This window comes from Lissotriton helveticus, chromosome 7 (assembly GCF_964261635.1).
Source record: "Lissotriton helveticus chromosome 7, aLisHel1.1, whole genome shotgun sequence".
In the NCBI taxonomy this organism is placed as follows: Eukaryota; Metazoa; Chordata; class Amphibia; order Caudata; family Salamandridae; genus Lissotriton; species Lissotriton helveticus.
In genome coordinates, this window is record NC_136068.1 from 550,479,591 (window position 1) to 550,506,167 (window position 26,577).

The window sequence follows — 26,577 nt, forward strand, 5'->3', positions numbered from 1 at the left end:
TTGCTTTGTTCACCCTAAGTTGGCAGGGTTTGCCCAGACATCGGTCCCTTGCTCATTTTACCAATGGATTCAAGCTAGCCTGGCTGAGTAAGGGTGTTATCCCGAAACAGGTCCCACAATGATTGTTTCTGTTCTAGTTATGACCTGGCTTGGCTTTTCGGGCTGGACGGATACTGTGAGGAACAGGGTCAAGACTTATTTGCATATGGCTTGGTCTGAACTGGGGTGGCAAAGTGAGCTAAAGAACGATGATGGATTCAACCCAGATCTAATAGTGACTGGGTGTGAGTGTCTGAAAAGTTTCAGCGCTCCGTCCATCATCTCCTTGTGTTTTCTTTCATTTGTTGTATTAGACAGTTTTAAAAAATATTTGCAATTGCACCTTACCCACAACCTGTTTTATGTTCAACTTTACTATGCCAAAAATTAACTTTAAGGACATGCTTTTGCTGTGCTTTCAGAAACAAAGAACATTCATTCTTAGCTCAAGCACACGTTATCACATTCAAGGAACTGCTTGCCTGTCATACACACACACTGTTGCATTCCTTTTCCTTTGAGATCACAAAATGTGTTTTCCACCTCTCTTCACTTGCAATATTACAGGGGAAATTTCCTCCATCTTTTTTACATGTGCATGTTAATTACTTTGCACCATTTCCATCAATTTTAATTTGAATATTTAATATATTACATTTAAACAGTCTATTCCACTAAACATGATGGGGCATATTTACAAGCTCCTTGCGCCTCTGGTGCGTCACTTTTTGTGAGTCACCAGCGGCACATTTAGCCGCCCCATATTTACAAGGACAAGTAAAGCCACCCTGCGTAGCTTTGCAGGTCCCTGTAAATATGGCCCCATTTTATGCATGAAAGAGTTGTGACATTGGTGTTCCTGTAGGTGTTCTGATGCAACACCCATTGCTTTTGCCGCATTCCCAGATTTACAACCTTTCTTAAACCTTGGAAAGAGTCAGAAGGCTATGCCTTCTCAGGGGAGGCATTGGAAGGCAACTGAGTCGAAAATGAGGTGGCATGTTGGGTGAAAAACAATGGATTGGGATGCGGCCTGAGTGATTGCCGGTGGCTGAGATTAATTCAAGTGACCCTCCATCACTTTGATATTTTTTTAATTGATGTCACATGTGCCACAGGTATGCGCATACGTGGGTCCAATGCTCACTGTGCCACTGAAATAAAGCTATACTTGGCTGAAGAGGCCTTAATAAGGACAATGTCAGTCCTAGGTTGCAAGTATTCTGGTTCAGGGAGGATCTGGATTGGCAGTTTGTGCCACTGAGGTAGCATGGTGGGCGAAAAATTATTGGATGAGATGCAGCCTGAGCGTTTCCAGTGGCTGAGATTAATTCTAGCATTCCAGCCATCAACTTGTTGCTGTTTGCAATTGATACCCTAAGTGCCTCGGCTATGCCCATATATGGATCTTGTGCTCACTATGTCACTAGAACCAAGTTATACCTGGCTGAGGAGCCCATACACAGGGCCAAACCAGTCCTAGGTTGCTTGTATTCTTGTATTTCAGCCAACCCAAACTGGCATGCAAGTTTGGGCTGGACTGTTCCCATTGGAGCAGGGTTAGACTGATTAGCATTTAGTTGGGTCCATACTGAGGTGACATGGTGAGCAAAAAGCGATGGATGGGGATGGATTGGGATGCAGCTCAATGCCATAGCTAGTGGCTGAGATTGAGTCAAGCATTTCATCCATTGCCTTGTTGTTGTTTTGCACAAATTTAGTACTAAACATTTTCTTTTTGCAATGGAAAAGGAAATATTAATTTCCAAAGGGTTGCTTTAAAAGCATCTTAGGGAATTGTTGATCTGCAATTCCTGTATTTAATTTAAAATATGACATGATGAATAAACTGGTTTCTTCCACAACCATTTCGTCTAAAAACAGTTTGTTCAATTGCAATCCCGTTATAATTCTCTCATTTCCTCCTAGAATTATGACTTACTCAATTACCTAGATTCACAACATCTAGTCTAGCAGTTACATTAAATCTAAGAGAATGGTACATATAAGATCTCTGGTTTCAGGATTGGCCTGCTTCGGGGATCAACCAATCCCAGATGCACCTTTAACTAGTTTATCACCTTTAAAATCATGGGTTTTTCATCTCGAAAAACCTGGAGTTCTTTCTTCTTTCTATTTCTGGTTGACAAATCCAAACTTTTTGATAGAATACAAAGACAAATTGTTTCCCATGATTAGTTCACCCTTCAGAAGTATCAGGCAGCTTAAGAATTTTGGATTGTCTTTTACCATGGCATAAATATTTTCATCTTTACAGTACTTTAGACACAGAGCAATGCCGGTCGGGTACATAGGTGGAACAATTATACATTAAATATATTCAAATTCGCAATCCTTCAGTCCTTGGTCTGTCTTGTAATTAACATGCTTCCCTTTAACATTTATCCTCTTCCTGCCATCAACATCTCCCAGGCAGACCAGATCTTTTCCCATTTGGCCGGCACCTTAGTTATTATTATTGTACGCGGAGAAGACGGTGATTGTTAAGTCCCCATGGTACTCCGAGAGAAGATACTACTTACCAAGATCTTTTATTAACTCTGTGTTTCTGGACCCATCTCTCAAGAGGAATGCAATGCCAATAAACCAAAAATTAATTTTGACCTCCAGGACTTATCTTTCACAATCATCCTGTTTCATAATTTGCACAAGTTCATTGGTCAAGGGAACTGTGGTGGAAGCTGTTTCCTGTTGCTATTCTTCATCATCTGAGAGATTTTGCTCTAACTCTGCCAATCTGTTGGATGTATTCCCCAACCACTCTCAATCGCGATTTTTAGAGTAGAATCAGCTACTTCCAGCAAGAGTCTCTTATGTTATGTTATGTGAGGCGTGCTTATAAAGCGCATGGCTGCCCCAGCAATGAAGCGTCCCATCGCTTGCGAACCGAAACCAGGAGGGTGGGGCAAGGCAGAAAAGGACAGACTGGTATAGTCACTTTCAGGAGCACGGCAGGCGCATACACCTGGCTAGATAGATGCAAACAGCCAGGTTTTAATCTTTTTTTGAAAAGACCAATGCTCTTGTGTGCTGTGCGCCTCAAGTGGAATAGAATTCCATAGGGCAGGGACCAAAGACCTAAAGGAGCGGCCTCCCGCTCTGCTCCTGCGCACCCTAGGGGTGCACGCCAAATGCAGATCTGTGGAGCGCAATGCTTGTGTTGGAACATAACAAGTACAGATTCCCTGCAGTATCTGGGGGCCCTGGCCATATAGGATTGTAGAAATCCACGGGAGGCAAAGTTGTAGTACTAAGATAGTTTGTTCAGTTAGCAGTAAAAGTACAACCATCTAGTCTTGTCGTGGTCAAAGCCAGAGTGCTCCCTATGTGGAATGCACTCAGAGAACACAACAGCATTCTGAGAAACCATAGTAACAGAACATAAGGAATAAACATAAGAAGAAATGCAATATCAAGTGCATGAATTACATAGATTATTACATCACCTCCTCTTCTCGAAAGAATAAAATAATTAAAAAAAACAAATAAACAAAGGAGATAAAAACGGAAACAGAAATATTAATCTCTAAACCTCAAAGGTTTATTAACAATGCGAGAACTCTTCCTGACTCCAATTTCAGTGGAAGGAGTTTTGGTGGGAAAGGAATTTGCTGAGGATTTTTTAGAGGGAGACAAGGTAGAAGATCCTTTTGAGACAGCAGAAGAGCTACCGATGACTTTAGCAACTCTGTTCAAATTCCACCAGAAACCTCCCTCAACTTGTATAGCATTACCTACAATCTTAACAACTTTTACAGGGGGCCCAAACTTGCTTTCACCTTTGTGTACATGTATAGACTTCTTGATCCTCACACAGTCCCCAACTTCCAAAACGCTCTCTTTTGTACCTCTCCTTACATCAAAATTTTCTTTTTGCTTGGACTGAGCATGCAAAACATTACTCTTTACAATGGACATGAGACTCGAGACATCAGAAGTGGATTTCATCCACTTAGACATCCATCCAGGACAAAACGAAGTGTTGGGTTTACGACCTCTCATTAACTCAAAAGGAGAGACCTTAGTGGAGGAATGAGGAGTAGTCCTATAAAACCAAATCATGCTCTTCAAAGCTTTGTTGACCTCAACATTACTGCTCTTAGCCCACTTCACAGAGTCTCCCACAACCCTGTTCATCCTCTCAACAAGGCCATTCCCTTGAGGATGATAAAGGGAACTCTTGACATGCTTAACTCCAGATTTGGATAGAAAATCAACAAATTCATGACTCACAAATTGCTTCCCATTGTCGGAAACCAACACTTCAGGAAAACCTTCCCTACTCCAAACATCACACAAGAATTCAATGACTATTTTAGTATCAGCATCTTTTATCAACTTAAACTCTGGCCACTTAGAAGCATAGTCAACTAAGACTAATATGAACCTGGAACACCCACTCAGCACAGAATAAGGTCCCATTAAATCGATACCTAGTTTAGCCCAAGGACGATCAGGGCACTCAACCGGCATAAGAGGAGGTACCCAAGTCTTGAGACTCTTATCTGAAGATTTACAGATACAACAGTCCGCAACAAAAAGATCAATATCCGAATCCATAGTGGGCCACCAGAACATGTCACGAATTCTGCGCTTGGTAAGTGAACAACCCAAATGACCCTCATGAGCTTTCACAATGATGTCCTTCCTGAATGCAAAGGGAGGAATAATTTTGTCGTTGCGAAGTAAAATACCATCCTCAATGGAGATTTCATGCCCAACCTTAGAAAAGGGTTGAAGAGAAGAAGATAAGATCTTCTCACGCGGCCAACCCACCTTGACAAAATTGCAAACATCCTGAAGAACACTGTCTTCTTCAAAAGCCTTTCTCCACTCCACTTCAGAACAAACTTGTAATTCAGGGATGTCTACACAAGCAACCAAACAATCGTCGCAGTCTTCTTCAATAAGATTGGAAAAGGAGATGTCAACATCATCATCACAAACAGCAGGTGGAAACCGGGACAAAAAATCCGCCCTCACGTTTTTCCCACCAGCAATATACACAACATCAAAATGGTATTGTAAAAGCCTGGTCACCATTCTTAAAATCCTAGGTGTGCAACACTTAGTAACACCACCACCCAAAATACTAACCAAAGGTTTGTGATCGGTTTGAAGTAAGGTTATTCAGTTAGCAGTAAAAGTACAACCATCTAGTCATGTCGTGGTCAAAGCCAGAGTGCTCCCTATGTGGAATGCACTCAGAGAACACAACAGCATTCTGAGAAACCATAGTAACAGAACATAAGGAATAAACATAAGAAGAAATGAAATATCAAGTGCATGAATTACATAGATTATTACAAGGATCTTATGGGTAGTACAGAGATTTTTAAACTGAATCCTCTGTTTCATAGGCAGCCAGTGTAGGCGGTGCAGAAGATGCGAGGTGTGACAGTATTTAAGGAGGGCAAAAAGAATGCGGGCAGCCACATTCTGTGCCTGTTGGAGTCTCTTCATGATAGTTTTAATAACGCCCACTAGCAGCCCATTACAATAGTCAAGATGTGACAAAACCACTGATTGAATAATCACTTGTCGGGTGGGAGCCTCGAAGAACCCCAGAATGGGGTTGAGACCGCGTAAGAGGCCAAAGCAGGTGTCTGCCATCTTTTTAGCATGGAGCTCGAAAGAAAGGGAATTGTCCATCAGGAGCCCCAGATTCTTAACTACCTCTTTCGGTTGGGGAGGAGGGCCCAATGCCGCAGGCCACCACTGATGGTCCCATTTATGGGAGTCACGGCCAACCAAGAGCACCTCCATTTTCGAGGAATTAAGTTGAAGATAGTTGTCAGCCATCCAATCTGAGATGACCAGGACATCTTCACGAAATTTTAGTTGGTCATGCTCTGAGTTGTTAGTGAAAGCGGAAATCAGTTGTGTGTCGTCCGCGTATGATACCATATTAATCTTCTGGTCTTTGGCCAGAAGAGCAAGGGGGCGGACGTACATGTTGAACAACGTGGGGCTCAGAGCAGAGCCTTGGGGGACACCACAATTGAGGGGGTGAGTGCCGGACAAATATGGAGTGGCGGGATCTGAAAGGAGCGATCAGATTGAAAAGACGCAAACCAGGCCAAGGCCCCACCACTGACCCCGATCTCCCCGAGTCGTGTAGCAAAATCTCATGGGAGACCGTGTCAAAGGCCACACTCAGATCGAGCAGAATCAATGCTGAGATGTTGCCCATGTCCTGTGATGCCCTCTGTTGCTCTGTGACTGCCAGCAGGGCACATTTTGTACCATGCTAAGGCTGGAATCCGTTTTGTGACCTGTCAAGGATCTCATTAACTTCCAGATACTTGGTCAAGGGTATTTCTAACATCCTTTAAGATTTTACCTCATATTTGAAACAGTATGTTATAGTTCATTTGTGGCTGTGGATACTTTAATGGAGAACCTTTTCCTATCAAACTTGTTTTGAGGACCATTACCTATAAAAGCTGCTGGGCTTCCAGAGAGGCACCTAGTCATTCTCTACTCCTGTTCCATCAAAACTGACTCTGAATGTCATTGTCATTTGACTTGCCTAAATGTTGCTGAAAAGAAGAAACTGTTTTAATCCTGTCTGCCAAGCCAATTGAGCATTTTAGGAATTTATACTGTATCTTCTAGCTTCTATCTTTATTGTTGAACTTTATTACCAAGCTCTCGGTTCATGAGGGCAGAATTATTTAGAAAGCGCTTGTCCTATAGTGCCTTCACATTTGTTCCACCAGATCTGCAGTCTTTGTAAATTAGAGTTGTCACCCAGTCTTGGTAATGTTGTGGGAACTTTAGGTGTTGCATCTAGTGGGAGGCTATTGTGAGAGTTCCCACAGAGTGGGTACAGGGTGGGTACAGTGTGGAAATTGGGATCAAATCAGGCTTAGCAGCAATTACTTCAACAGGCAATTTAGGGTTTTGTGGATTGTTGCTGATCTTTCCGTTTTACCAAGATGCTGATAGCCCTACTGTTGCATTCGGTTCTTTTTCTTGTCTCTTAGTGACTGTTTGCCATTAGGCTTGTTTTGCTGACCATAACCTGTATAAGGTCCTGTGATTAAAGAGAGGCACATAGTCACTGTTCTCTCAGATTGTCCGATTCTGCATTTTATGATTATCTGATTTGCCACCATCTTGCTGGAAGGAAAATGGCCTGTCAAGTCAGCTCTGCTTTTCTGTCAAGTCAGCTCTGCTTTTTAGGAGGTGAGCTCTGTGCCTTCTAACCTCTATCTTTTTGCTGATCTTTATTACCAAGCTCTCAGTTCACAAAGACAGAATTTAGGGAAAACTCCTGTTCTCTAGCACCATCACCTTTGTTCCGGCCTTTCTGCAGTCTTAATAAATTAGAGTTATTGCCAGATTTGGTATTGTTGTGGGCTCTTTAGGTATTGCAATTAGCTGGAAGCTATGGTGAGGGCTCCTGAATAGGTGGTATAGGGTGAAAATAGGGATCAAATCAGGATCAGCAGAATGTCCACCATTGGGTGATTTTCGCTAAGCTTTCCATTCATCTTAGGTGTTGAGAGATAACTATTGTGTTCTGCTCTTTTGCTTGTCTCTTTGTGGATTTTTTGTGATACAGTGATGTTGCTCTGGATCCACTTCCTCTCTTGCACTCAAGTTGCATCTCATCTAAATAATTTCTGGTGGTCAGCTAATGAGTCAGACTTGTTAAATGCCTGCCATTTCTCACATGCCTGTCTATATTGATCTGCTTTACTAAACAACTTTCAGGTGAGCAGTCCAATATCCCACTAGTTGCAGCTAAAGTCAATATTGCATCTTCTTGATGTCCCGCATTCTCTCTAGGCGACTGTTATGAGTCCACGCTGGTAAGGACACTTTATAACTGCTCAATCACGGATTAATGCCCAAAGATAATGTTTTGTTTGACTTGGTGACATTCCTTATTGAAGCTGATATTAAAGCTGAGATTTCTCCTGTTTGAGGAGATTAAGTAGTGAAGTCATCTCAGCGATTTCTGCAAATACACAGCTTTCATCCCAGCATATTTCGTGAAACATTTATGTTGCACCTTTGTGGTTCTCATTGCTTTAATTTCTTTGTTGCAAAATTCTACAACCAACTTTACAGATTAGCCTCAGGTTTACATTGCTATCTGCCTTAAGGAGCATGAAAGAATCATAACACCATCATTTCCTTCAGAAAGCCACACCACACAGTGAGTTCTACCACTCTAGGCAGATGAGTCGGTTGATTGTTATCCGCAATCGGCATTACAATGTTTCCAAGTTTGGTTTGCAATTAATTCACTGAGCCATTGTCACTTGTGCTAGTAACAGCCAAATTGCTGAAACCAAGAGTTGTTCCAATACCTTCACCTTCCAGACCTTGTGCTTTAAACCAATTGAACATGCAATGAATGCTGTGCTTGTTAAGCTCTGAACATACCATTTTATGAGGCCCCCTTATCCTTGAAATAAAATAGGGACTTTCTGATCTTGTGATAAGGAAATATAAATGTTCAAAAATAGAGAGCAGAGAGGCAACAATATACAGTACAGTACATATATCAAGTGATTTTCAGAAGAGTGTTCATATAAGTTCACAAAAAAGAGTGATGGTCCTTCAAGTTATTCTTCAAGAGGTTTTTATTTCAATCTTCAAACACAATCTTGACAAAGATGACAGCCAACGCCTTTAGCCCAAATCGGGCTTCCTCAAGGCAAGATGATATTTTGAGTGTCAAAGGAACTTCAATATGATGTCACCATGAGGGCGAGCCTAATTCTTAGATGTCGAATTAAAGCTGTCTAAAAGTGAAACAGTCTGCGCGTTTTCTATTTAACGATGGATGCCAGTAAGTTTTGTGCACGAACACGGTACTGATGCAAACAATATTGCTTTCATATCGATTTTTCTCTAGTACATATAGTGGTCAGGTCTGAGCGGGTAATACGTAAATTTCCGCGCGGTTTCATTACCTGACCGACCACCACAAGGATTCAGAACCGGGTGTTGGATGGCTTCTTCGCGCCCTGTAACTTAACTTGTTACATCCAGTGACACCTACTACAGTGTCCACCCGGTAATTTACGTATCACTGTTTAATTCGACATCTAAGAATTAGGCTCGCCCTCATGGTGACATCATATTGAAGTTCATTTGACACTCAAAATATCATCTTGCCCTGAGGAATCCCGATTTGGGCGAAACGCATTGGCTGTCATCTTTGTCAAGATTGTGTTTGAAGATTGAAATAAAAACCTCTTGAAGAATAACTTGAAGGACCATCACTCTTTTTTGTGAACTTATATGAACACTCTTCTGAAAATCACTTGATATATGTACTGTACTGTATATTGTTGCCTCTCTGCTCTCTATTTTTGTCTGTTTAACTAAGGTTCTATAGCAGTGGACCTAAGAGGTGGGCAACTGTGGCAAATAAGGTTTTGCTTTGACTCCTGTGTATATATCAGGGTAGTGCAATTGGTGATTCCTACTGCTAATTGTTGCGTGTTTGGACCAGAAATATAAATGTTATTGAAGTCAAGGAGGTGGAACCTATCTGCTATCCTTCCATGTAGTCTCATCTCTGACAGGTGTTATGTTTATCTATCCAAAAATCTCAGCGCTTTTCTACCCCTTCCTCCATGAGTGCAAAATTGTATTGCATGCAGTTAACCCTAAAAAATATTGTGTATCCTAAGAAGCAGATAATCAGCCCGGGCCAGACACTATTCAGGAAGGGTACACGGTCCCTTTCAATGGCAGTAATCCTCCCTGTTCATAACAGATTCCTCTGACAGCGTGCACCAAACAGTTCCAGGTTCTTCATACTCACATACTCAGTGTATCTCTGCCCTGCTGAAGTATGGCGCCAACAGTTATGCTGTAGTGTGCCTGTGAAGTTGAGGGTGGTTCAAACGGTCTCCCATTGAACCACAGACGTCTTGTCTGCCATTAAGCCCCGGAAGGCAGATCTTAATCTTTAGTGGAGCCATGATCTGGCTCCAAAGGCCAAGTGTCAAAATCTATTCCTCCAGTCTATCCAGAAAAGCCCGTAAATGGAAGAGGTATGTCGTTCCAGTTGCATGGCCAAAGTTTTCTAGCTGCAAAAAGAACAATTGATGGACAGAATGCAGAACAATGTCAGACATTCACCCCAGTACAGAGATCTGGGCCTAAATCCATAGTTTTTGCTCACCATTCCAGTTTGAACCTATCCATTTGCAAATCAGTCTTGACCCTGTGCCCAATGGGAACAGTCAAGCCCGAACTGCCAAGCCAGGTCCTCCCTGGACTGGAAACAAGCATCCTAGGATTGGTTTTGGAGTTTCAAGCCTCATCAGCCAGGATAGATTGACTCATGCCTGACATGGAGAGCACGGGATCCACATCTGGGCATACCCATCCCACTTGGCGTGACAAATGCTGAAAGAACAGTTGATGGACAGAATGCAGAGCAATGTCATACATTCACCCCAGTACAGAGATCTGGGCCTAAATCCATATTTTCTTTGCTCACCATGCCATTCCAGTTTGAACCCAGCCATATGCAAATCAGTCTTGACCCTGTGCCCAATGGGAACAGTCCAGCCCGAACTGCCAAGCCAGGTCCTCCCTTGACTGGAAACAAGCATTCTAGTACTGGTTTAGGGGTTTCACCCCTCATTAGCCAGGATAGCTTGACTCCAGTGGCATGCAGGGCACAGAACCCACCTCTGAGCCTACCCTTCCCACTCGGGTGACAAATGATTGTGCCTTATGGTCCACAACCATGCTAACTTAATAGTTTTCTTTAAATGCATTATGTTCTACAACCTACATATAATCCAATAAATAAAATATTTCATAAAGGAATCAAACTATATCAAACTGGACTCTTATGTGGTACAATAAACTACTTAGTATACTATTAAACAAAAAAACTGGTCACAATTTATAAAGAAAGCATTTAACACACATACGATTCATTCTAACTAATCCCTGGTGAATGCATGGCATTAAATGCATTTTAATGCACAACCTTACAATTCACACCTATAAATATCAATATCAGCAATCCAGATGTTTCTGAAAAAGACAGATATTCATATGCACACACACATATATGTGAAAAACACACAATGAGTGCACTTTCTATATCTTTGGTGCATTAGATCTCATTAGTATTATTATGTCACACAAGTATATAATGCCAAATGTAAATATATATGCTGCCTAGACAAATGTAAAAGGATGGAGCCAAAATTACGTTACTCCACCTATGTACATGCACTAATTTGGAGTGAGGTTAAGGCAAAAATAAAAAAAACAGGATACCAGATACATGCAGTCAGGCACTCAGACTGTGGGACCATGACTGTGCAACATACAGGAACATTCCTGTCACAGCACCTGCCAAATGGAATTAGGCCAAGAAAACATGAACAAATTATGCCTCCTGATGCATCCAATGTAAGAAAGGGGATTATTATTTGGGGTAGGTGACTATCATTTTGTTTACCTGAGCTTAACCCCATGGTAGCTATGCCAATGGCACAGAGCTGAAAGGATTAACTTAGGGCAATGTGTAAAGTGTTTATGGAGCACTAAAATAGTAATAAAGTAAAAGCACCAAACGATAAATATCCCAAGCTGAATTAAAAAGATAGAGTAATATGTAGTAAGAAAAATGACACCAGCTGGACCAAAATTCAAAAAGAAGAACAGAAGATAGGAATTTTTTAACTTTGAAGTGAAAATAGCTTCAAAAATAACAAAACAAAGACTGGGATGAAAGCACAATTTCAGACCAACAACGATGGAGCCATGGTCAGATGCAACAAGTGGATTTATACAGGTGAAAAGTCATACAGTGCTTCATCTAATATAGGTCCCTGGCTGGGCCTAGTCGCGTGGGCGGTTTTTATAGTAATGCTGGGGGGTGCCAATGCAGCACCCCTGTGCGCTGGGGATCACTAGCTTCCCGGGGTTACCATATGTAAGGTGATGCGGAGGCCGTCACGGCCCCCTGCATCCCTGGGGAGAAAATGGCTGTGTGATTGACTGTATGGGCAAGTGACTAGTTGGGTGAGTTGCTCTATTTGTAACTCACTGAGTATGTGAGTGGTGTATGGGTGTATGAGTGGATATGTCAGTGTGTAGTGAGGATACGATTTATCCTGCAGACATTGCTATGTTAGCATGAGTACACTAGATGCTTAGACACCATCTTGCTGCTTTTTGCACACAACACTTCATGCTTCTGATCTCGTAAATAACCTGCTTGCTTTTTTTCACATGAGAACAGTCTATTTTTCATAAGTCTAGGCTTACATCGCGACCTCAGTCTGTACAGAGTGTTCCAGGTCATGTTGATCAGTCCCACTCACTTAGACAAAACACGAAAGCAGCTACACATAAATGAAACTCGAGTGCTGTTAATATGGCATTGCATGCATGTAGGGAGCACTTGGAGAAAACCTTTTCATCTACAGAGAGCTGTGCTTGTCCTGGGATGTGATTCACTTTGCTTGATCTTAGAGGTATAGGGTCCCCCCTTCTGAAACATAGAGATCTTCTATTATTATAAAACTAGCTACTAGGTTGTGGAGGGTGGTACACAGCGCTATAATCCTAGTTCCACTATCATTATAACATGATTTCTCCCTTTTGTGTTTTATGGAATTGTAACAATGCTGATTGTATTATTGTTATGCATCTGTTTATTAGTATTGGCTAGAATACTGCATCTTAGAGAACGTAGTTAAAATATTTTTTTAACTATAACGTGTCTCTGATTACTCACGTTGTGGACTTGTATGAGAATAAAAATGAAAGAGTGTTCTTGGTTCCCTCTATTCCTGAGAGTTCACTAAGTAGATTGTTCTGGGTTGTCTAATCATTGGTAGCTCTACTGTAGCACGGAGAACAAATGAGACACTGATGCTAGTCGGATCGGGGTTCTGGGCATTGAGGTGGTTTTTTGGTACACACAATACACTGAGGTCCTGGTTTCGTGCGCATAGTTCTGTGCATGAGCAGAATCCCTGCAACAAGTTACTGTACTAGTGAGTGAGTGGGTGTATGAGTGGCTGGATGGATCAGCGAGTGGATGTGTGTGTAGATAGATGAAGTTGAGATGTCATCAGTGATGTTGTCAGTGTTGTCACTGACCATGTCATTAGGGATGTAAACTGTGAGGTCATAAGCAGTGCATTGTGGGGGGGCAAGTTATAGTCAGTTCAGCTAACTATAACTGGTAAATGTCTCTGGTTTCTGTATGAGTGAAATGTAAACCTAACTATAATGTCCCTGTAACCTTTGTTTTTTTCAGTGAATTTCTAAGTTTTTTTTAAATTATATTGCATAACTATAACGTCCCCGTAACCTTTGGTATTTTCAGTGAATTCATGTGTAATTATCTTTTTCTTCCATTTTTCAAAGATCATGAATATAATGGAGGTCACAATGTGTGAAAGTAGAAGTACCATAATGTTAAAAACACAAGTCCTGTGCACACGTTATAAATAGTTAATCATACAGGTTTTCTTTAGATAAAGAGTAAGGAGCGTGAAACAGTGGTAGTGAGACACGGTTGACACGTATATAAAGTTTCTTTAGGGTGTATTAGGCCTTCCTGTTCTGGAAGGTTAACATCAAGACAAAAAACAACAACCAGCCGACACGTGTTTCGTCAAGCGAGCCGTGAGCTTGTGACTCTTCAGGGCTGGGGGAAAATAAAATGACACAGTATAGTACAGAGATAAGAACATGATACGCTATCAAGCTTGGAGGTGAAAGTGCAAACCCCTATATGAGTGAAAGGAAGCAAAACAGGTACATAGTCATCGTGACATCACACAGATCATAGAAAATACCATAGTGATGAAAAAATACTTTCGAATGGCCAAGAGACCCAATGGCATTTAGTCCAAACCCGGCGCAAATAGGTAGTATTTGTGTTTAGTCAATGACTCTAGATATTGAGGTCCTGTGGGGAGAAAAAACAAACCTAAATGGTGCAAATAAAACATAGTGCCGTGGCGCGTGGGTGGGAGAAGAAACATTTATCAGGTTACATGATTTAAAGATCGATGTTGAAAGAGTCAATCGAGGAACCAAATCGCTGGCCTAGTTACATGTTAAAAGACCCTAGCGTGCTCCATTCATCGCGATACATTGAGTGCTTAACAGAGAAATTGTGGCTAGAGTTTGTAAGAAGAATCAATCTCTATGTTACATGGTCCCATTATTAGTAAGGTGCAAATTGCCACCAGGAGCGGAATACAAAATCAAAATGGAAAACAAAAAAACAAAACAAATCAAATGTCCATTGACCGCCCAATAGAATTGGATAAATGTCCATTAGAACATGCCTCATGCAATTTAAAACAATTTAAAAACAAACATATTATTACTGTACCGAAGTATGTTTTAAGATAAGGAAAATTATTCTGAAAAGAGTTTGTCGGCTGGTTGTTGTTTTTTGTCTTGATGTCAACTTTCCAGAACACGAAGGCCTAATACACGCTAAAGAAACTTTATATACGTGTCAACCGTGTCTCATTACCACTGTTTAGCGCTCCTTACTCTTTATCTAAAGAAAACCTGTATGATTAACTATTTATAACGTGTGCACAGGACTTGTGTTTGTATCTAATTGATTGGGCCCCTACCAACCCCTACTGAGGTTTATTGGGTCTCCTCTGACCGTGTTGCACCGTTCTTATCTTGTATTTTGTCTTACACTTACCGCTACCAGAACAGGCGCCACTTTTTCTTGTACACTACAAAACCCTACACAGAATCCACAGTATCATAATGTTTGTTGCTACCTGGATAAAAGCCAGCACTTTCAAAAAATGCATTGCACCATGGGGTTGGCTGCACAGGTATATAAAATGAAAAGGAGCATGGATTTTAAACTTGCCAAACCTGGCAACATGCACATTAGGATTTCATGCTGGTGCACACAACTGATATCTATGAGGTTATGTATTTATGTGGGTAGTTGCGCAGCAATGATGGGACAAAAACAAATGGCATGTAGGTGTATCAAGATTATACTGTGTTTCATAACAGAAAATCACCTCACCTATTTTATGAGAAGTCTGGGTATCAGTGACAATTATTGCAGTGCTTGACTAGTCAACCACATAAAAGGTTGCTTGCTTGTGTCAGCATATGGGTATTAGACAGCCAATGAGAAGTTACTATCAGCATTTCATTTGCAATTAAACCCCTTACAAAATTTAGATTACACATATTTCACTTCTAGGAATGCACACAATGCACCATAACTGACAATATTAAACAATAAAGTTCTGCATGTTATGTGTTAAATACTCATTAAATTTGTTTTTCTTCCAACTAGATCAGCTATGGTGCAGGACTCTCAATACTGAGTGATAAAATGCAGTTTCCATCTTTTCTCCGGACTGCTGAAAATGGAAACTTTTTTGCCCAGGCTTACATCGATCTGTGTCTTTATTTTGGGTGGACATGGATAGGAATATTGGCTTCAGACAATGACTTTGGTCTGCAGCACGGTCAGAATCTACTGAAAGATGCTCCTAAGAGTGGTATTTGTGTTGAATTCTATGAGACACTCGCCACAGTGACGACACAGAAATCAATATCTCGTGTGGTCAATGTCATTCGATGGTCTACGTCAAGCGTCATAGTGTGCTTCACTTTTTCTCCTCAGATGATTTCTCTTTTAAAAGTGATCTCTGCACAGAATATTGTTGGTAAAGTTTGGATTGCAAGTACAAGCTGGCTTACTTCTGTATTTGCACTGAAAGACTTGTGGCCAACTCTACACGGTACAGTGGGGTTTGCAGTTTACAGCGGAGAGATTCCAATGTTTAAAGAGTTCCTCTATAGTATCCATCCATCTAAGTTTCCCAATGACATTTATATGAAACAGTTCTGGGAGCAAACATTTAGTTGCCAATGGCGGGAGGATTTGAATAGAACCATCATTGGAAATGAGATGGATGCAAAGAGGTTTTGTACCCAGACAGAAAAACTGGAAACTCTTGATGAATCAGCCTACGATGTGAATAACTTCAGATATTCTTATAAGGCATATAATGCCATATATGCCTTTGCACAAGCGCTACATGATTTGAAATCTTGTATACCTATGCATGGCCCTTTTTCTAACAGGACATGTGCAGATTTCCCAAAATTTCACCTTTGGCAAGTAAGAACTTTTTACCTACTAACCTGAATTTGAATGTTTAACCCATTGTGCCATTTTGTGTATGTTCTTTTCAAAGACCTCAATACAAAGCAGTATTCATAACACATATGAATGTATACAATCATATTTAGAACTCTCTGGGCCTCAATTGGACTTGGGTGTAGTGTGAACGACCTCACTAATTGGCAGTCCTCCTGTCCCACCAAAGCTGTGCTTTCCCTGCTCCTTCACCAGTGAGAATGTTTGACCCAATGGGCCCCCAAAGTCACAACTATAAGATCAAAGTGATACCAAAGCTATTTCGGGGAGGCTGATCCTTACTTAAGTTCTCTGCCTTGGATTACCAGGGACATGGTGGTCCCATGCAGGGAAATCACTAAACCATCAGTGTTCACCAACTATGCCACACAGCCAGCAGCTGAGCATTTTTTTAAATCAAACATGGCACCTGCTTGGCGAAGCATCAGTGCCATAGCCACAACTCTGCTAATGGCACAGGCATCCGTACCAGTCCAGCAGGCACCTCTATTATCTCTAAATGTTGTAAATGATTATCTACCAAGGGAGTAGAGACCAAGTCCCTGCTGACCTTGCATGTTGGTGGCCTTTGATCAAGGGGACTTCTCTGCCACTCACAATACTGTATACTTAAAATGATATGAAGTGAGCATTCATCTCAAGATCGCCAACCAGAAAGGAAGCGGTCAATCCCGTTCCTTAACCAGCATCTCTGGTCCACCCTTTACACAATGCCGAAATATTAACTCCACCTCTCATGTGCTTTGAGACATGTTCTGCAAGATAATCTGACTGATGGCTACGTAAAATTTCCAAACAACCTCCTCAAGTATACGGCTCCCCTTATGTGCTGTGCAGCACCTTTTACACAGAATGGAGTCTTCAACTGATATGCCTCTTGTGTGGTGGAATTATATTTTAAGATCTGACACTGACTGCTAAGAGTTCTCCTGAACAGAGCTTTACATTTGTGAAAGTTGGAAAGGTATGCTTTTGTGGACTTCAACTTTCCTTCTATTCCTGAGATGTCCTATGACAAGTGAGGGACATACTTGTGACTGTTCCCTCCCTTGCTTTAGAACCAAAATCACCTCAGTATTCTCCCTTTTTTAAAGTAGTCAAGAATGGGGGATTGCACACATTCCAAGCATTGCAACTCATGGGGAATCAAACTTTGAAACACGAGCTCCAGTGTTTTGTATGTCTCAAGTCTCAATCTCCTCTGAATACTGATCAACATTATCACTGTAGCATGCGCCGGGTGGCTGACATTCTTTCCCTTTGACACACAACCAAAACTGTAGAACAAAACACAATTTGCTGCTTAGCAGTATATTTCATAATATACATTCGGGTGTGATCCATTTACACTATATTAAATACCTCTAACATGATATAACATAACATAACACAGCATAACATAACATAGGGTTTCACTTGCCCCCAATTTCACTAACGTGCCTTTTGCACCCATGACACTTGCCAAAAAGAGGTACCAGCAATAAGATGGTCTATTAAACACAATTGTTTTGCTGTTTCCATCTCCCCCATTCCACCATAAATCTAAGCGGTGTGGCCTAAATGTATAATTGGTGCTCTATATAGCATCTTACTCGCTATTTTTAGTGTGTTACTTACCTTGCAAATGAAAAAGTTAAGTAGTTTTTGGAGTTGTTTCAAAAGTAATGGCGGTGTTTGTAGTAGATACTCAAAAAAAAAGTATAACATCTGAGGTAGGAATTTGGGTTGGTCGATGTTTGGAGGCTTTGCAACGGTACAGTGAGAGAGGGTACACACGCCATGCCAGCACCTAACAGTTGGTCTAGGTTAGATTACTGGCTTCTGAGCGAGGGGGCAACTGAATGGGTCACAGGCATCACAACTCTCCCACGCACTCTCTCTGACCATATTCCGTTGCAACTGGATATTAATATTCCAACCATAATTCACTGTCTGTTCACATGGCTCTTTTGATCAGAGGCTTTATTGGATCCCATTTATGCTGACACCATTTGAAAAGCAATAGGACAATATTTAAGGTTAATGTAGGCACAATCGACAGTGCGGCCATGCTATGAGAGGCCTTTAAGGTGACGATTCGGGGGAGCTGCATCAGCACCACAGCTGGTATCCTAAAAGACATTAGAGCCCAACTCACGGAGGTAGAGACCACACTGACATGCCCTTGAGAGTGACTACACAGTTAATCCATGCAATGACACGCTATCTCGTATTCACAAGTTAGTTCTGGAATATGACACATTAGCAGACTCCAAAATCCGCTATATTTCACGCAGACGTATAGCCAGGACATATGGAGAGGGTGGTAGACCAGGCTGCAATCTAGCTGCGAAAATCAAAATTCGTGCAGACCACCATCAAATAGATAAAATAACTGACTTTCTGTGGAACATTACAATCCTCTGGAAATCTTGGAACAATTCCGAGGCTACTATGCTAAAATGTACATGTCACAGGGGATAATGCAGGAATCAGACATAGCAGAGTATCTGGAGGACATTGCCTGTGCGTGGTTAACGGAAAGTCACCATGATTATTTGAATCAACCAATTGATGAGGTGGACATAAAAGCGGCAACATGTTCCTTACCGAATACAAAGGCACCGGGACCAGGTGGTCTTACAATAGAATTTTATAAAGAATACGCAGATCTCATCACGCCTTATCTGTTAGAAAATTACGCTGAAGCGCATGAGTCCTGTATTTTGCCTCCGTCAGGCTTTAATCATCACTCTTCTTAAAAAGGACAAACCCTCTGACCTATGTGACTCATATCAACCTTTATCCCTGATTAACCTTGATGTTAAAATACTCGCAAAAATCTAAGCCAACTAACTCCAGCCTTTGATGCTTTGCTTGATCCTGCCGGACCAATCTGGCTTCATCCCGGAGCGGTCCACATCTTGCAATCTCAGGACCATCTTTGCAACGATGCATGTCCTCGACCTGAATTTGCACGATTCTGCCGTAATGTTGGACATAGCTAAAGCTCAAAATGTCAGCGCAAAGAATCAACAACAGAACCCTGCCAGCATTAAATAATAAAGGTCCTACAGGAGGATCCTGGAGTTTAGGGAGGGCGACAACACGTAGTTTCAGAGCCAAAAACACATACTAATTTTTTTAATCCTTTGTTTATTAGCCATTTCATTAATATTTTTTGATTTCATGATTTATCACATTTAGTGGATAACATTACACACATTAAAATATGTACAAATTCAATCGAGTTTCATAATCAATATAACAAATACAGTCCCACAAACACCGCACACATCTCATACACTTAAGGTCGCACCATATCTATTCCGCTACCTATCATTCAATCATTCTTTCACACATTCATACACAACAGTCTCAATGGTACATCAATGCCTTCAAATTAAATCAAGATGGACAATGATTCATTAACAAAAAGAAGTGTGGGGCAGGAGAAGAATGGGAAAAGGATCTTCTGAAGCAGGGGAGATACTGCCACCAACAAGAACCACGCCGATGCGCATTTCGGTGTACTGGCCCACACAGGCCACACCTTCGCCGGGGCGATGAGGTACCACGGAGTAGGGGACAAAAAGGGCGATAAAAATTCAACTTTTACTTTAACCACTCGCCCTCATTAGGGGTGGGGTTAGAACAAAGACTGTGTTCCTTTCTGAAATGATCTGAAAGAGAACAAATACACGTGGTTTCCAAAGTTTTTAGCATAGGCGGGACCATCTGAATGGAGTCTTCACGATACCATGCAGGGGGCATGGGTTAGGCTCAGGATTCACAAAGGAGAGCCAGACACTTATTCAAGAATCCATAATGCCTCGTCAAATGGATGGATCTTGAGGATAACAGGTGTTTTAAAATAGATTTCGCTGTCAGGATACAGAGCAGCCTTTAAGGAGGTAGTACACATCCCAGGATCAACAACGGACTATTGGGGGGCTGAGGAACAGCGCGGTCGATGAGGGGTCTGATGCACGCTTCGGCGGCTCTGTCATCCAAGGAACGCCAGTTAAAGCTCAAAATGTATCAGTGACTTCCGTAAAATAAATACAAAGTTTGGTCTGTGATCTACAAAAATAGTGCATATGTAGTGCATCCACTTAATAAAAATGTGTATTACATTACAAAGTTAAAAAATAAAACTAAAAAAAAGTTGCCTTCTGGATCCGCTTGAATACCCAAATGAAATAACTTCCCTCTTCCATTTATCGGGACATGATCGGACCAGGCAAAGGAAGTGAACATGAGCAGTGCTAATGTTATCTTTTGTCACATTGTGCAGGACTTATAAGTGTCACTCCTTGATGTTTTTCTGGGTGATTACAAGATTTCTAATAAAAAATAGACACAGACAATGCTAATAGATGCACCATGTGTATAATGCATATACACAAAAGTGCACAGCATCCTTGCATCCATTTACGTAGACCATGTCTTCATTGAGATATGCAGACTCAGCTGTATAACCAAAGATATCTATGCACACAAAAATACAGAGACCCACACACAGTGATCGGTAGACAAGGTGGCACTGATAAACACACCAGATGTGCTGTCAGCCATAGGCACACATATATTGATATTTTTTATTATGTTAGGTGATTTTACTGAATTACATTATTGTCTGACAGAACATTTTTGACAACAATATTGTGTGCCCATAATAATGTGGCAAATATATTGAGGATAAAAATATCAAGAAGGTAAGTGAAAATCGGTAAGTATAGGTTTACTCTTCTTAACTCGACATCTACGTAACCTGAAGATATGCATAATCAAGGTACATATATGTGGAGTTAGATATAGCATAGCTTTGCTTAACCATTAGAAGTCACCTTCACAATATTTTTGTCCTTAATATTCATCCAAAGATATTTTTGGCACACAATATTTTATTTTTGATATTTTAGTCAATCAATCAATCAATCAATATTTGCTTTATTTGATTCAAGTATTAAATCATAAAAGCACAAAAAGTATCATTCAACATTTAAAAATAAGCATTTCATCATACAAAAGTTTATCAAGCTAACGCCTAACTAATTAAAATCCATTACAGTTGCCATATATAGGAAAAAACAGCCAGATTACAAAGTGTTAGCCGCATGCTCAAATAGTAACAAAATCAACATGTGAGTCAGATAGTTTCAACAGGAGTTGGACCTTGCATCGATGAACTTGTTCCGACCACCCCAATCAGATATTTTACAATGTGACTAGTGACATTTTCATCAGCTAGCCATTGAAGCCTTATGAATGCGGGTCGACATTGCCTCAAACCTAGCATCTTCAAATAAGGCACAATCCATCTTCTCCTAACTACAGTATAAATTTACAAAAAAATATAATGTGGATTGTTGACTGATTAGATATATTGTCACAGGGACAGGGGCAGAGTGAACGTGACCAGTCGTTTAATTGGGGAAATGTAACAAGGCTGTGAAAATTGCCTTGACGTATGCGTGTCAGTAAGAACCTATCATAATTCCTTGGGGTACATAATACATTTGGTAGTCAAACATTGCATTTCATGCCACCTTAAAATGCTTGCGGTGGCAGGAGAATGTAAAGGCGGGAACATTAGAGGGATTGCCCAAAACTGGTTTGTTGTCACTTGCAGACCAGGTCTCTGGTCAGCAAGAAGGAAAACAACAGTATGGGCAATTTGAGGTAAGCATGGAACAAGAGACGGTAGGAGGTACCATTGAGGGAAGGGATCAAACAGTCTGAGCAATTAAAGTGTGAAAAAGATCTAATATCCATGGTAGACTGTTTGAGAATTTTCAGTCACTCTATGTAAAGCACACACCGTGTAAGCTGTCCTAGACATTTGCATTAGAAACCATTATCCAAAGAACTGGCTTTTGTTTTCTACCCTCAACTTTGCCTTAAGTGCCCCATTTCCATATATCCCATTAGCGCCTGCAGACATATTAGCTAAGAAGCGCTTTGTTGTATGAATAGGATACAGAAGAAACACACCTTATTTACAAAGATATAGTTCATTTCTGTTGTCTCTGTGCACTGGCGCACTGTGTACTGCCTAACGCCAAGGGAGACAATCTTGCCTTCATTGGTGCTAGTCAGCACTTAGAGCTATGGGCAGGGGTCATTTCCTGCAGGAAAGCATACCTTCCTGCATAAAAATAATCCTCAAAGGTATTGTTCTCCTAGTAGGGGTAGTGCAGGAGCTGTAGTGTAGTTTCTATAATCCCAGTAGGCTCTGCGCATTGGAATTATATATCCTATAGATGTGACGTAGGACTTATGTTTAGTAGTTCTCTATCGAATATATTAGACGTAATTGTGAGTGCCAGCTAGCTCAGAGGTCACTAGAAACGTTCTCGAATAAACAAGAAGGGATTAGTTTCTGACAACCGTATAAACATGACAACTTTGTTTCCTCCAAGACAAAACTGATATTCAGAGTCGTGGAGACAATAGATAGATATTTCACTCAGTCAATCGTGCATGCTTCATTTCACCAGGGGTGCAGAGAAAATAAATAGATGGTGTTTTCAATAAAAGGATTTTTTTTTTCTTTTATTTATTGAGATTTTATGGCAGCAGCAGAAAGAAACAACCAACAATGTTACATAGAAATAGAACTCAGCAGATTACTAAATATGCATACATTTCCCTTATTGACATTACTTCTTTATCCACTTAGCCATAGTGGACCATAAATTACGTCCAAACGTTTTCTTTCTAATACCCTTCATTTTATATAGTGCAGTTTCAAAGTGATACATAGACAGAAGCTTGCTTGGCCATGTAATGAGGTTAGGTGGTTCCTCATCAAGCCATCGTGATGTAATACATGAGCGATATACGGACATACAGATAAAAATAAATCCTTCGTCCTCATCTTGACCCGAATTAGCCATATTCTCTTCACAGCCAAAGATAACCAATGGTGCTGTTAATTTAATTAAAATATCTAAGCTTCCAAAGAAAAAACGTTCTACATCGGCAATGAAGTGCTCCAATTTCGGGCAGAAAAAAAGCATGTGAGCAGCATCAGCTGCAATATGATTACACCGGTTACAATTTGTCCCCCGCCCTGAACTCCATTTGTCTAATTTCTCTGGTGTATAATATAACTCAAAGATTGACATAAAATGCTGGCTTATCAATGGCCCATTCAACAAAAGGATTTATTGAACAGTCTTCTTTCTCAAGCATAAGAAATGAACTGCTACAATCGTAAAACTGGTTGTAAAAAATAATGCATACAGTAGAAAGAGTAGAATAAAATATTACTGTAAGAGCATTGTATGGCTCCTAAACCATAAATAAATACATACATAAATAACAGAGGCTAGAATTACTCAATTGGTGCTTCTAACATACGCCTACCCTGATGTACCTAACCTAAGCTTAGTACAAATCTGTCCAAGATTTCTCTTAGGGTCTAATCAGCTCCGTAGCTTGATTTGGAATGAAGAAAGTCAGGCTCAGGACTCAATTTCCCAATAACCCGCAAAGGTAGCTTGGAAACACTGGAGCTGGATTTCTCGGCAGGAGAAAAGACAGTGACTCTCTCAGTGCTTCTGCTGGAGGGTCAGCTTCCTTCGGCACTTGCTGTAGCAGGTTGCGTCGAGCGTGTAGATAGTCGAACTGCTCTAAACCACTGTGTGTATGCTAAGGCAAGTGTGGGCATATTTAACCCATGAAGTTGCAGAGTTTGATGTAAAGGTGGACATAATAACGTCATATAAGAGTCCCAGTTCTTTGAAAACTCCATGAGTTCTTGGACAAGTCAGTTCTCGAGCAAGGGGAAGTCCCTAGCTGTTGAAGCCGAGTTTTCCAAGAAATCGTTGTAGATTTTCAGAACTAGTGGAAGTAGCCCTGCCGTATTTGGACTACATGAGCTATGTGTAAATATGGTTATGATTCTTATGCCTATATAAGGACATAGTGATTTATACCTATATAAGGGCATGAATCAGGAAAATTACAATAGGGTCCTAAAATGGTACACAACAGAGCCATCAGGCATAGAAAGAGCAAGTTAAAAGAAGAAAAATATATATTACTCCTTGTTATGCCATGGTCGGAGAGGTGCACCATTTTGGCACAAACCCAGGTTTACTGACCTTAGTAAATCTATGATTTTGCCAAACTCCATGGGTAGAAGCGTGGGAATGCCCCTGTTCCATCTATGGAATGCATCCCAGATGCAAGGTATATGCTGCACCACTTATTCCTTAGAACGTCATGCAAGGTGATGCAATTTGGCCCTTATGTGCCTTTCTAAATCTCGACTAACATTTTGCATTATGGCTGCGCAAAAGAAGTGGTGAAACTACAGCACAAAATGCTAATAAACCTGGCCTTAAAAGTTAAATCTTTTAAATATCAGCTAAAAATGTTATTATTTGTCGTTCTGCAATACCTACTTGCCATACCTACAATACCTACTACCATTCTGCCACATCTAACCTATAATACCTACTTTATATACTTAATCGATCATAACTATCAAACCTACCTGATTTACCTACTTGATTACCATGTATACCCTCCATATCTACTTCCTATATCTACCTCCCACACATCCCTATCACAACTACATAACTATTTACCATACCTACCTACAATGTCTAACCTTCTGTGCCTTACATACCTAACATCTCTAAGCCGCTATTGCTACACTATTATATGGAACATCCTGTCATACCTACATACTAAGCAAACACAAGTAGATGATGGACAGACCGCCAAAAAGTTTTCAGACACTCACCTCCAGTCACCGATCTGGGTTGAACCCATCATAATTCTTTAGTTTACTCCGCCACCCAAGTTCAGAACCAACCATGCGCAAATCAGTCTTGTCCCTGCTCCTCGTGGGAACAGTCCAGCCCAAATTGCCAAGCCAGGTCTTCCCTGCATACACCTACATACTATACTTATCTTACCTACTTTTTTAGGCTTTAGTTTATCGTTCTAGCATGGCCAACTGCCATGTTTGAACACTACAATATCTAACCTTCCATGCCTTACATATCTACCATACAGAAACATCCATTCCTATGCTATCATATGTAACAACCTGCCATACCTACCTACTATACCTGCCTTACCAACTTTTTTTCAAGTTTTAATTTACCATTCTATCATGGCCATTTGCTGTGCTTGAATGGCAAATTTAAAATGATTGCTGTGCATCCGCACGCAACTCACGTAATGAACACGCCGCCACCCATGCATCAGCATCAGCAGCCATCTTGGAATGTGTTTTTTAATGGAAAAACTATTCCAAGATTGAGAGTCATGCATGCACTTGCATCTTGACTCATGTGTTTGCATGCCACTGTCAATATATATTGGCAATGCCAATAGTTCAAAGGTCTATTGATTTTGATAATGCTTGTTATTAGTGGAAACAACCTGAACTGTATCAAAGTGCATTCACCTCTACAATGCGCATCATCTCTAATCTATACCACTGTCATTGGTTGTATGCAACTAACAGTTAACTGGAATGCCTGATTGGGGATGACTATTTTATCTCACTATGATGTTAAGACAGAGCCACCTCTCGACCATGTGAGCTTGTTGTGGATTAGAAGGAGAAGAAATACTGGGCGCATTAATGAAGCACCCATTTTTCTGTGGGAAGTTTGCTGTGGCAGTGCATCTGCATACATGCTAACAGACCAAATTCAGACAGGAGACCCTTGTCCCATGTTTTTCAAGCCAAAAATGGCTTGAATGTAACTAACTTTCTCCTACCTAAAATAATCCCACTTTGATGTACGTCAATGGGGAGACTAAAGTAATTCCTCTAATTATTTTCTCGAAAAAGCTCCATATTTCCTGTTTCCTAATGGTGACATGTATTTATACAATACACAGAGAATAAGAGTCACTCACCATCACCTCAAGTAGCAGTACTGTAGGAAGCAGTTTCACCTTCTAAAGGGGGACCTAAGACAGGGATACTTAGCTCCCATGTGCAAGCGAAGCAGAACCCTCTGTCTGACTGCAGGTCATGCAGCACTACTGCAGCAAATTGCTTTATTTAGTTTTGTTCTAATGGCTCTTGCTGTTTGCATATGTTGTGTGGTGGGTTAAGTGCTGACATGAAGTAGACCAAGCAGCTACAGCTGCCTGTAGCCATACTTTAACAGTTATTGCCTCAAGTTTTGGGATATTAGTTTGGGGAATACATTACCGTCACTGAGAGAAAAATAGTACGCAGGATCTTAGGTATTTAAAAATTCCATTTGCATCAAATAAAAGCTCTTGAGATTTCAGTCATAAATTGAGGAAAGAGTAAATCCGTGGCAGTGAGAAAGTAGAACTGGAGTTGAGAATAAATCACTAAGGTCCAA

The 26,577-nt window shown here is 40.8% G+C and overlaps 1 protein-coding gene across 1 annotated transcript in view; it reads left to right on the forward strand.

The window, feature by feature from the left end:
- The window catches only part of LOC144769170 (extracellular calcium-sensing receptor-like), an 80,299-nt gene that overhangs the window by 12,383 nt on the left and 41,339 nt on the right, over positions 1–26,577 (forward strand). The window contains exon 2 of the mRNA XM_078653186.1: positions 15,371–16,204. Within this exon, the coding sequence (XP_078509312.1) occupies positions 15,371–16,204 (834 nt within the window). The remainder of the gene's footprint in view (positions 1–15,370; positions 16,205–26,577) is intronic.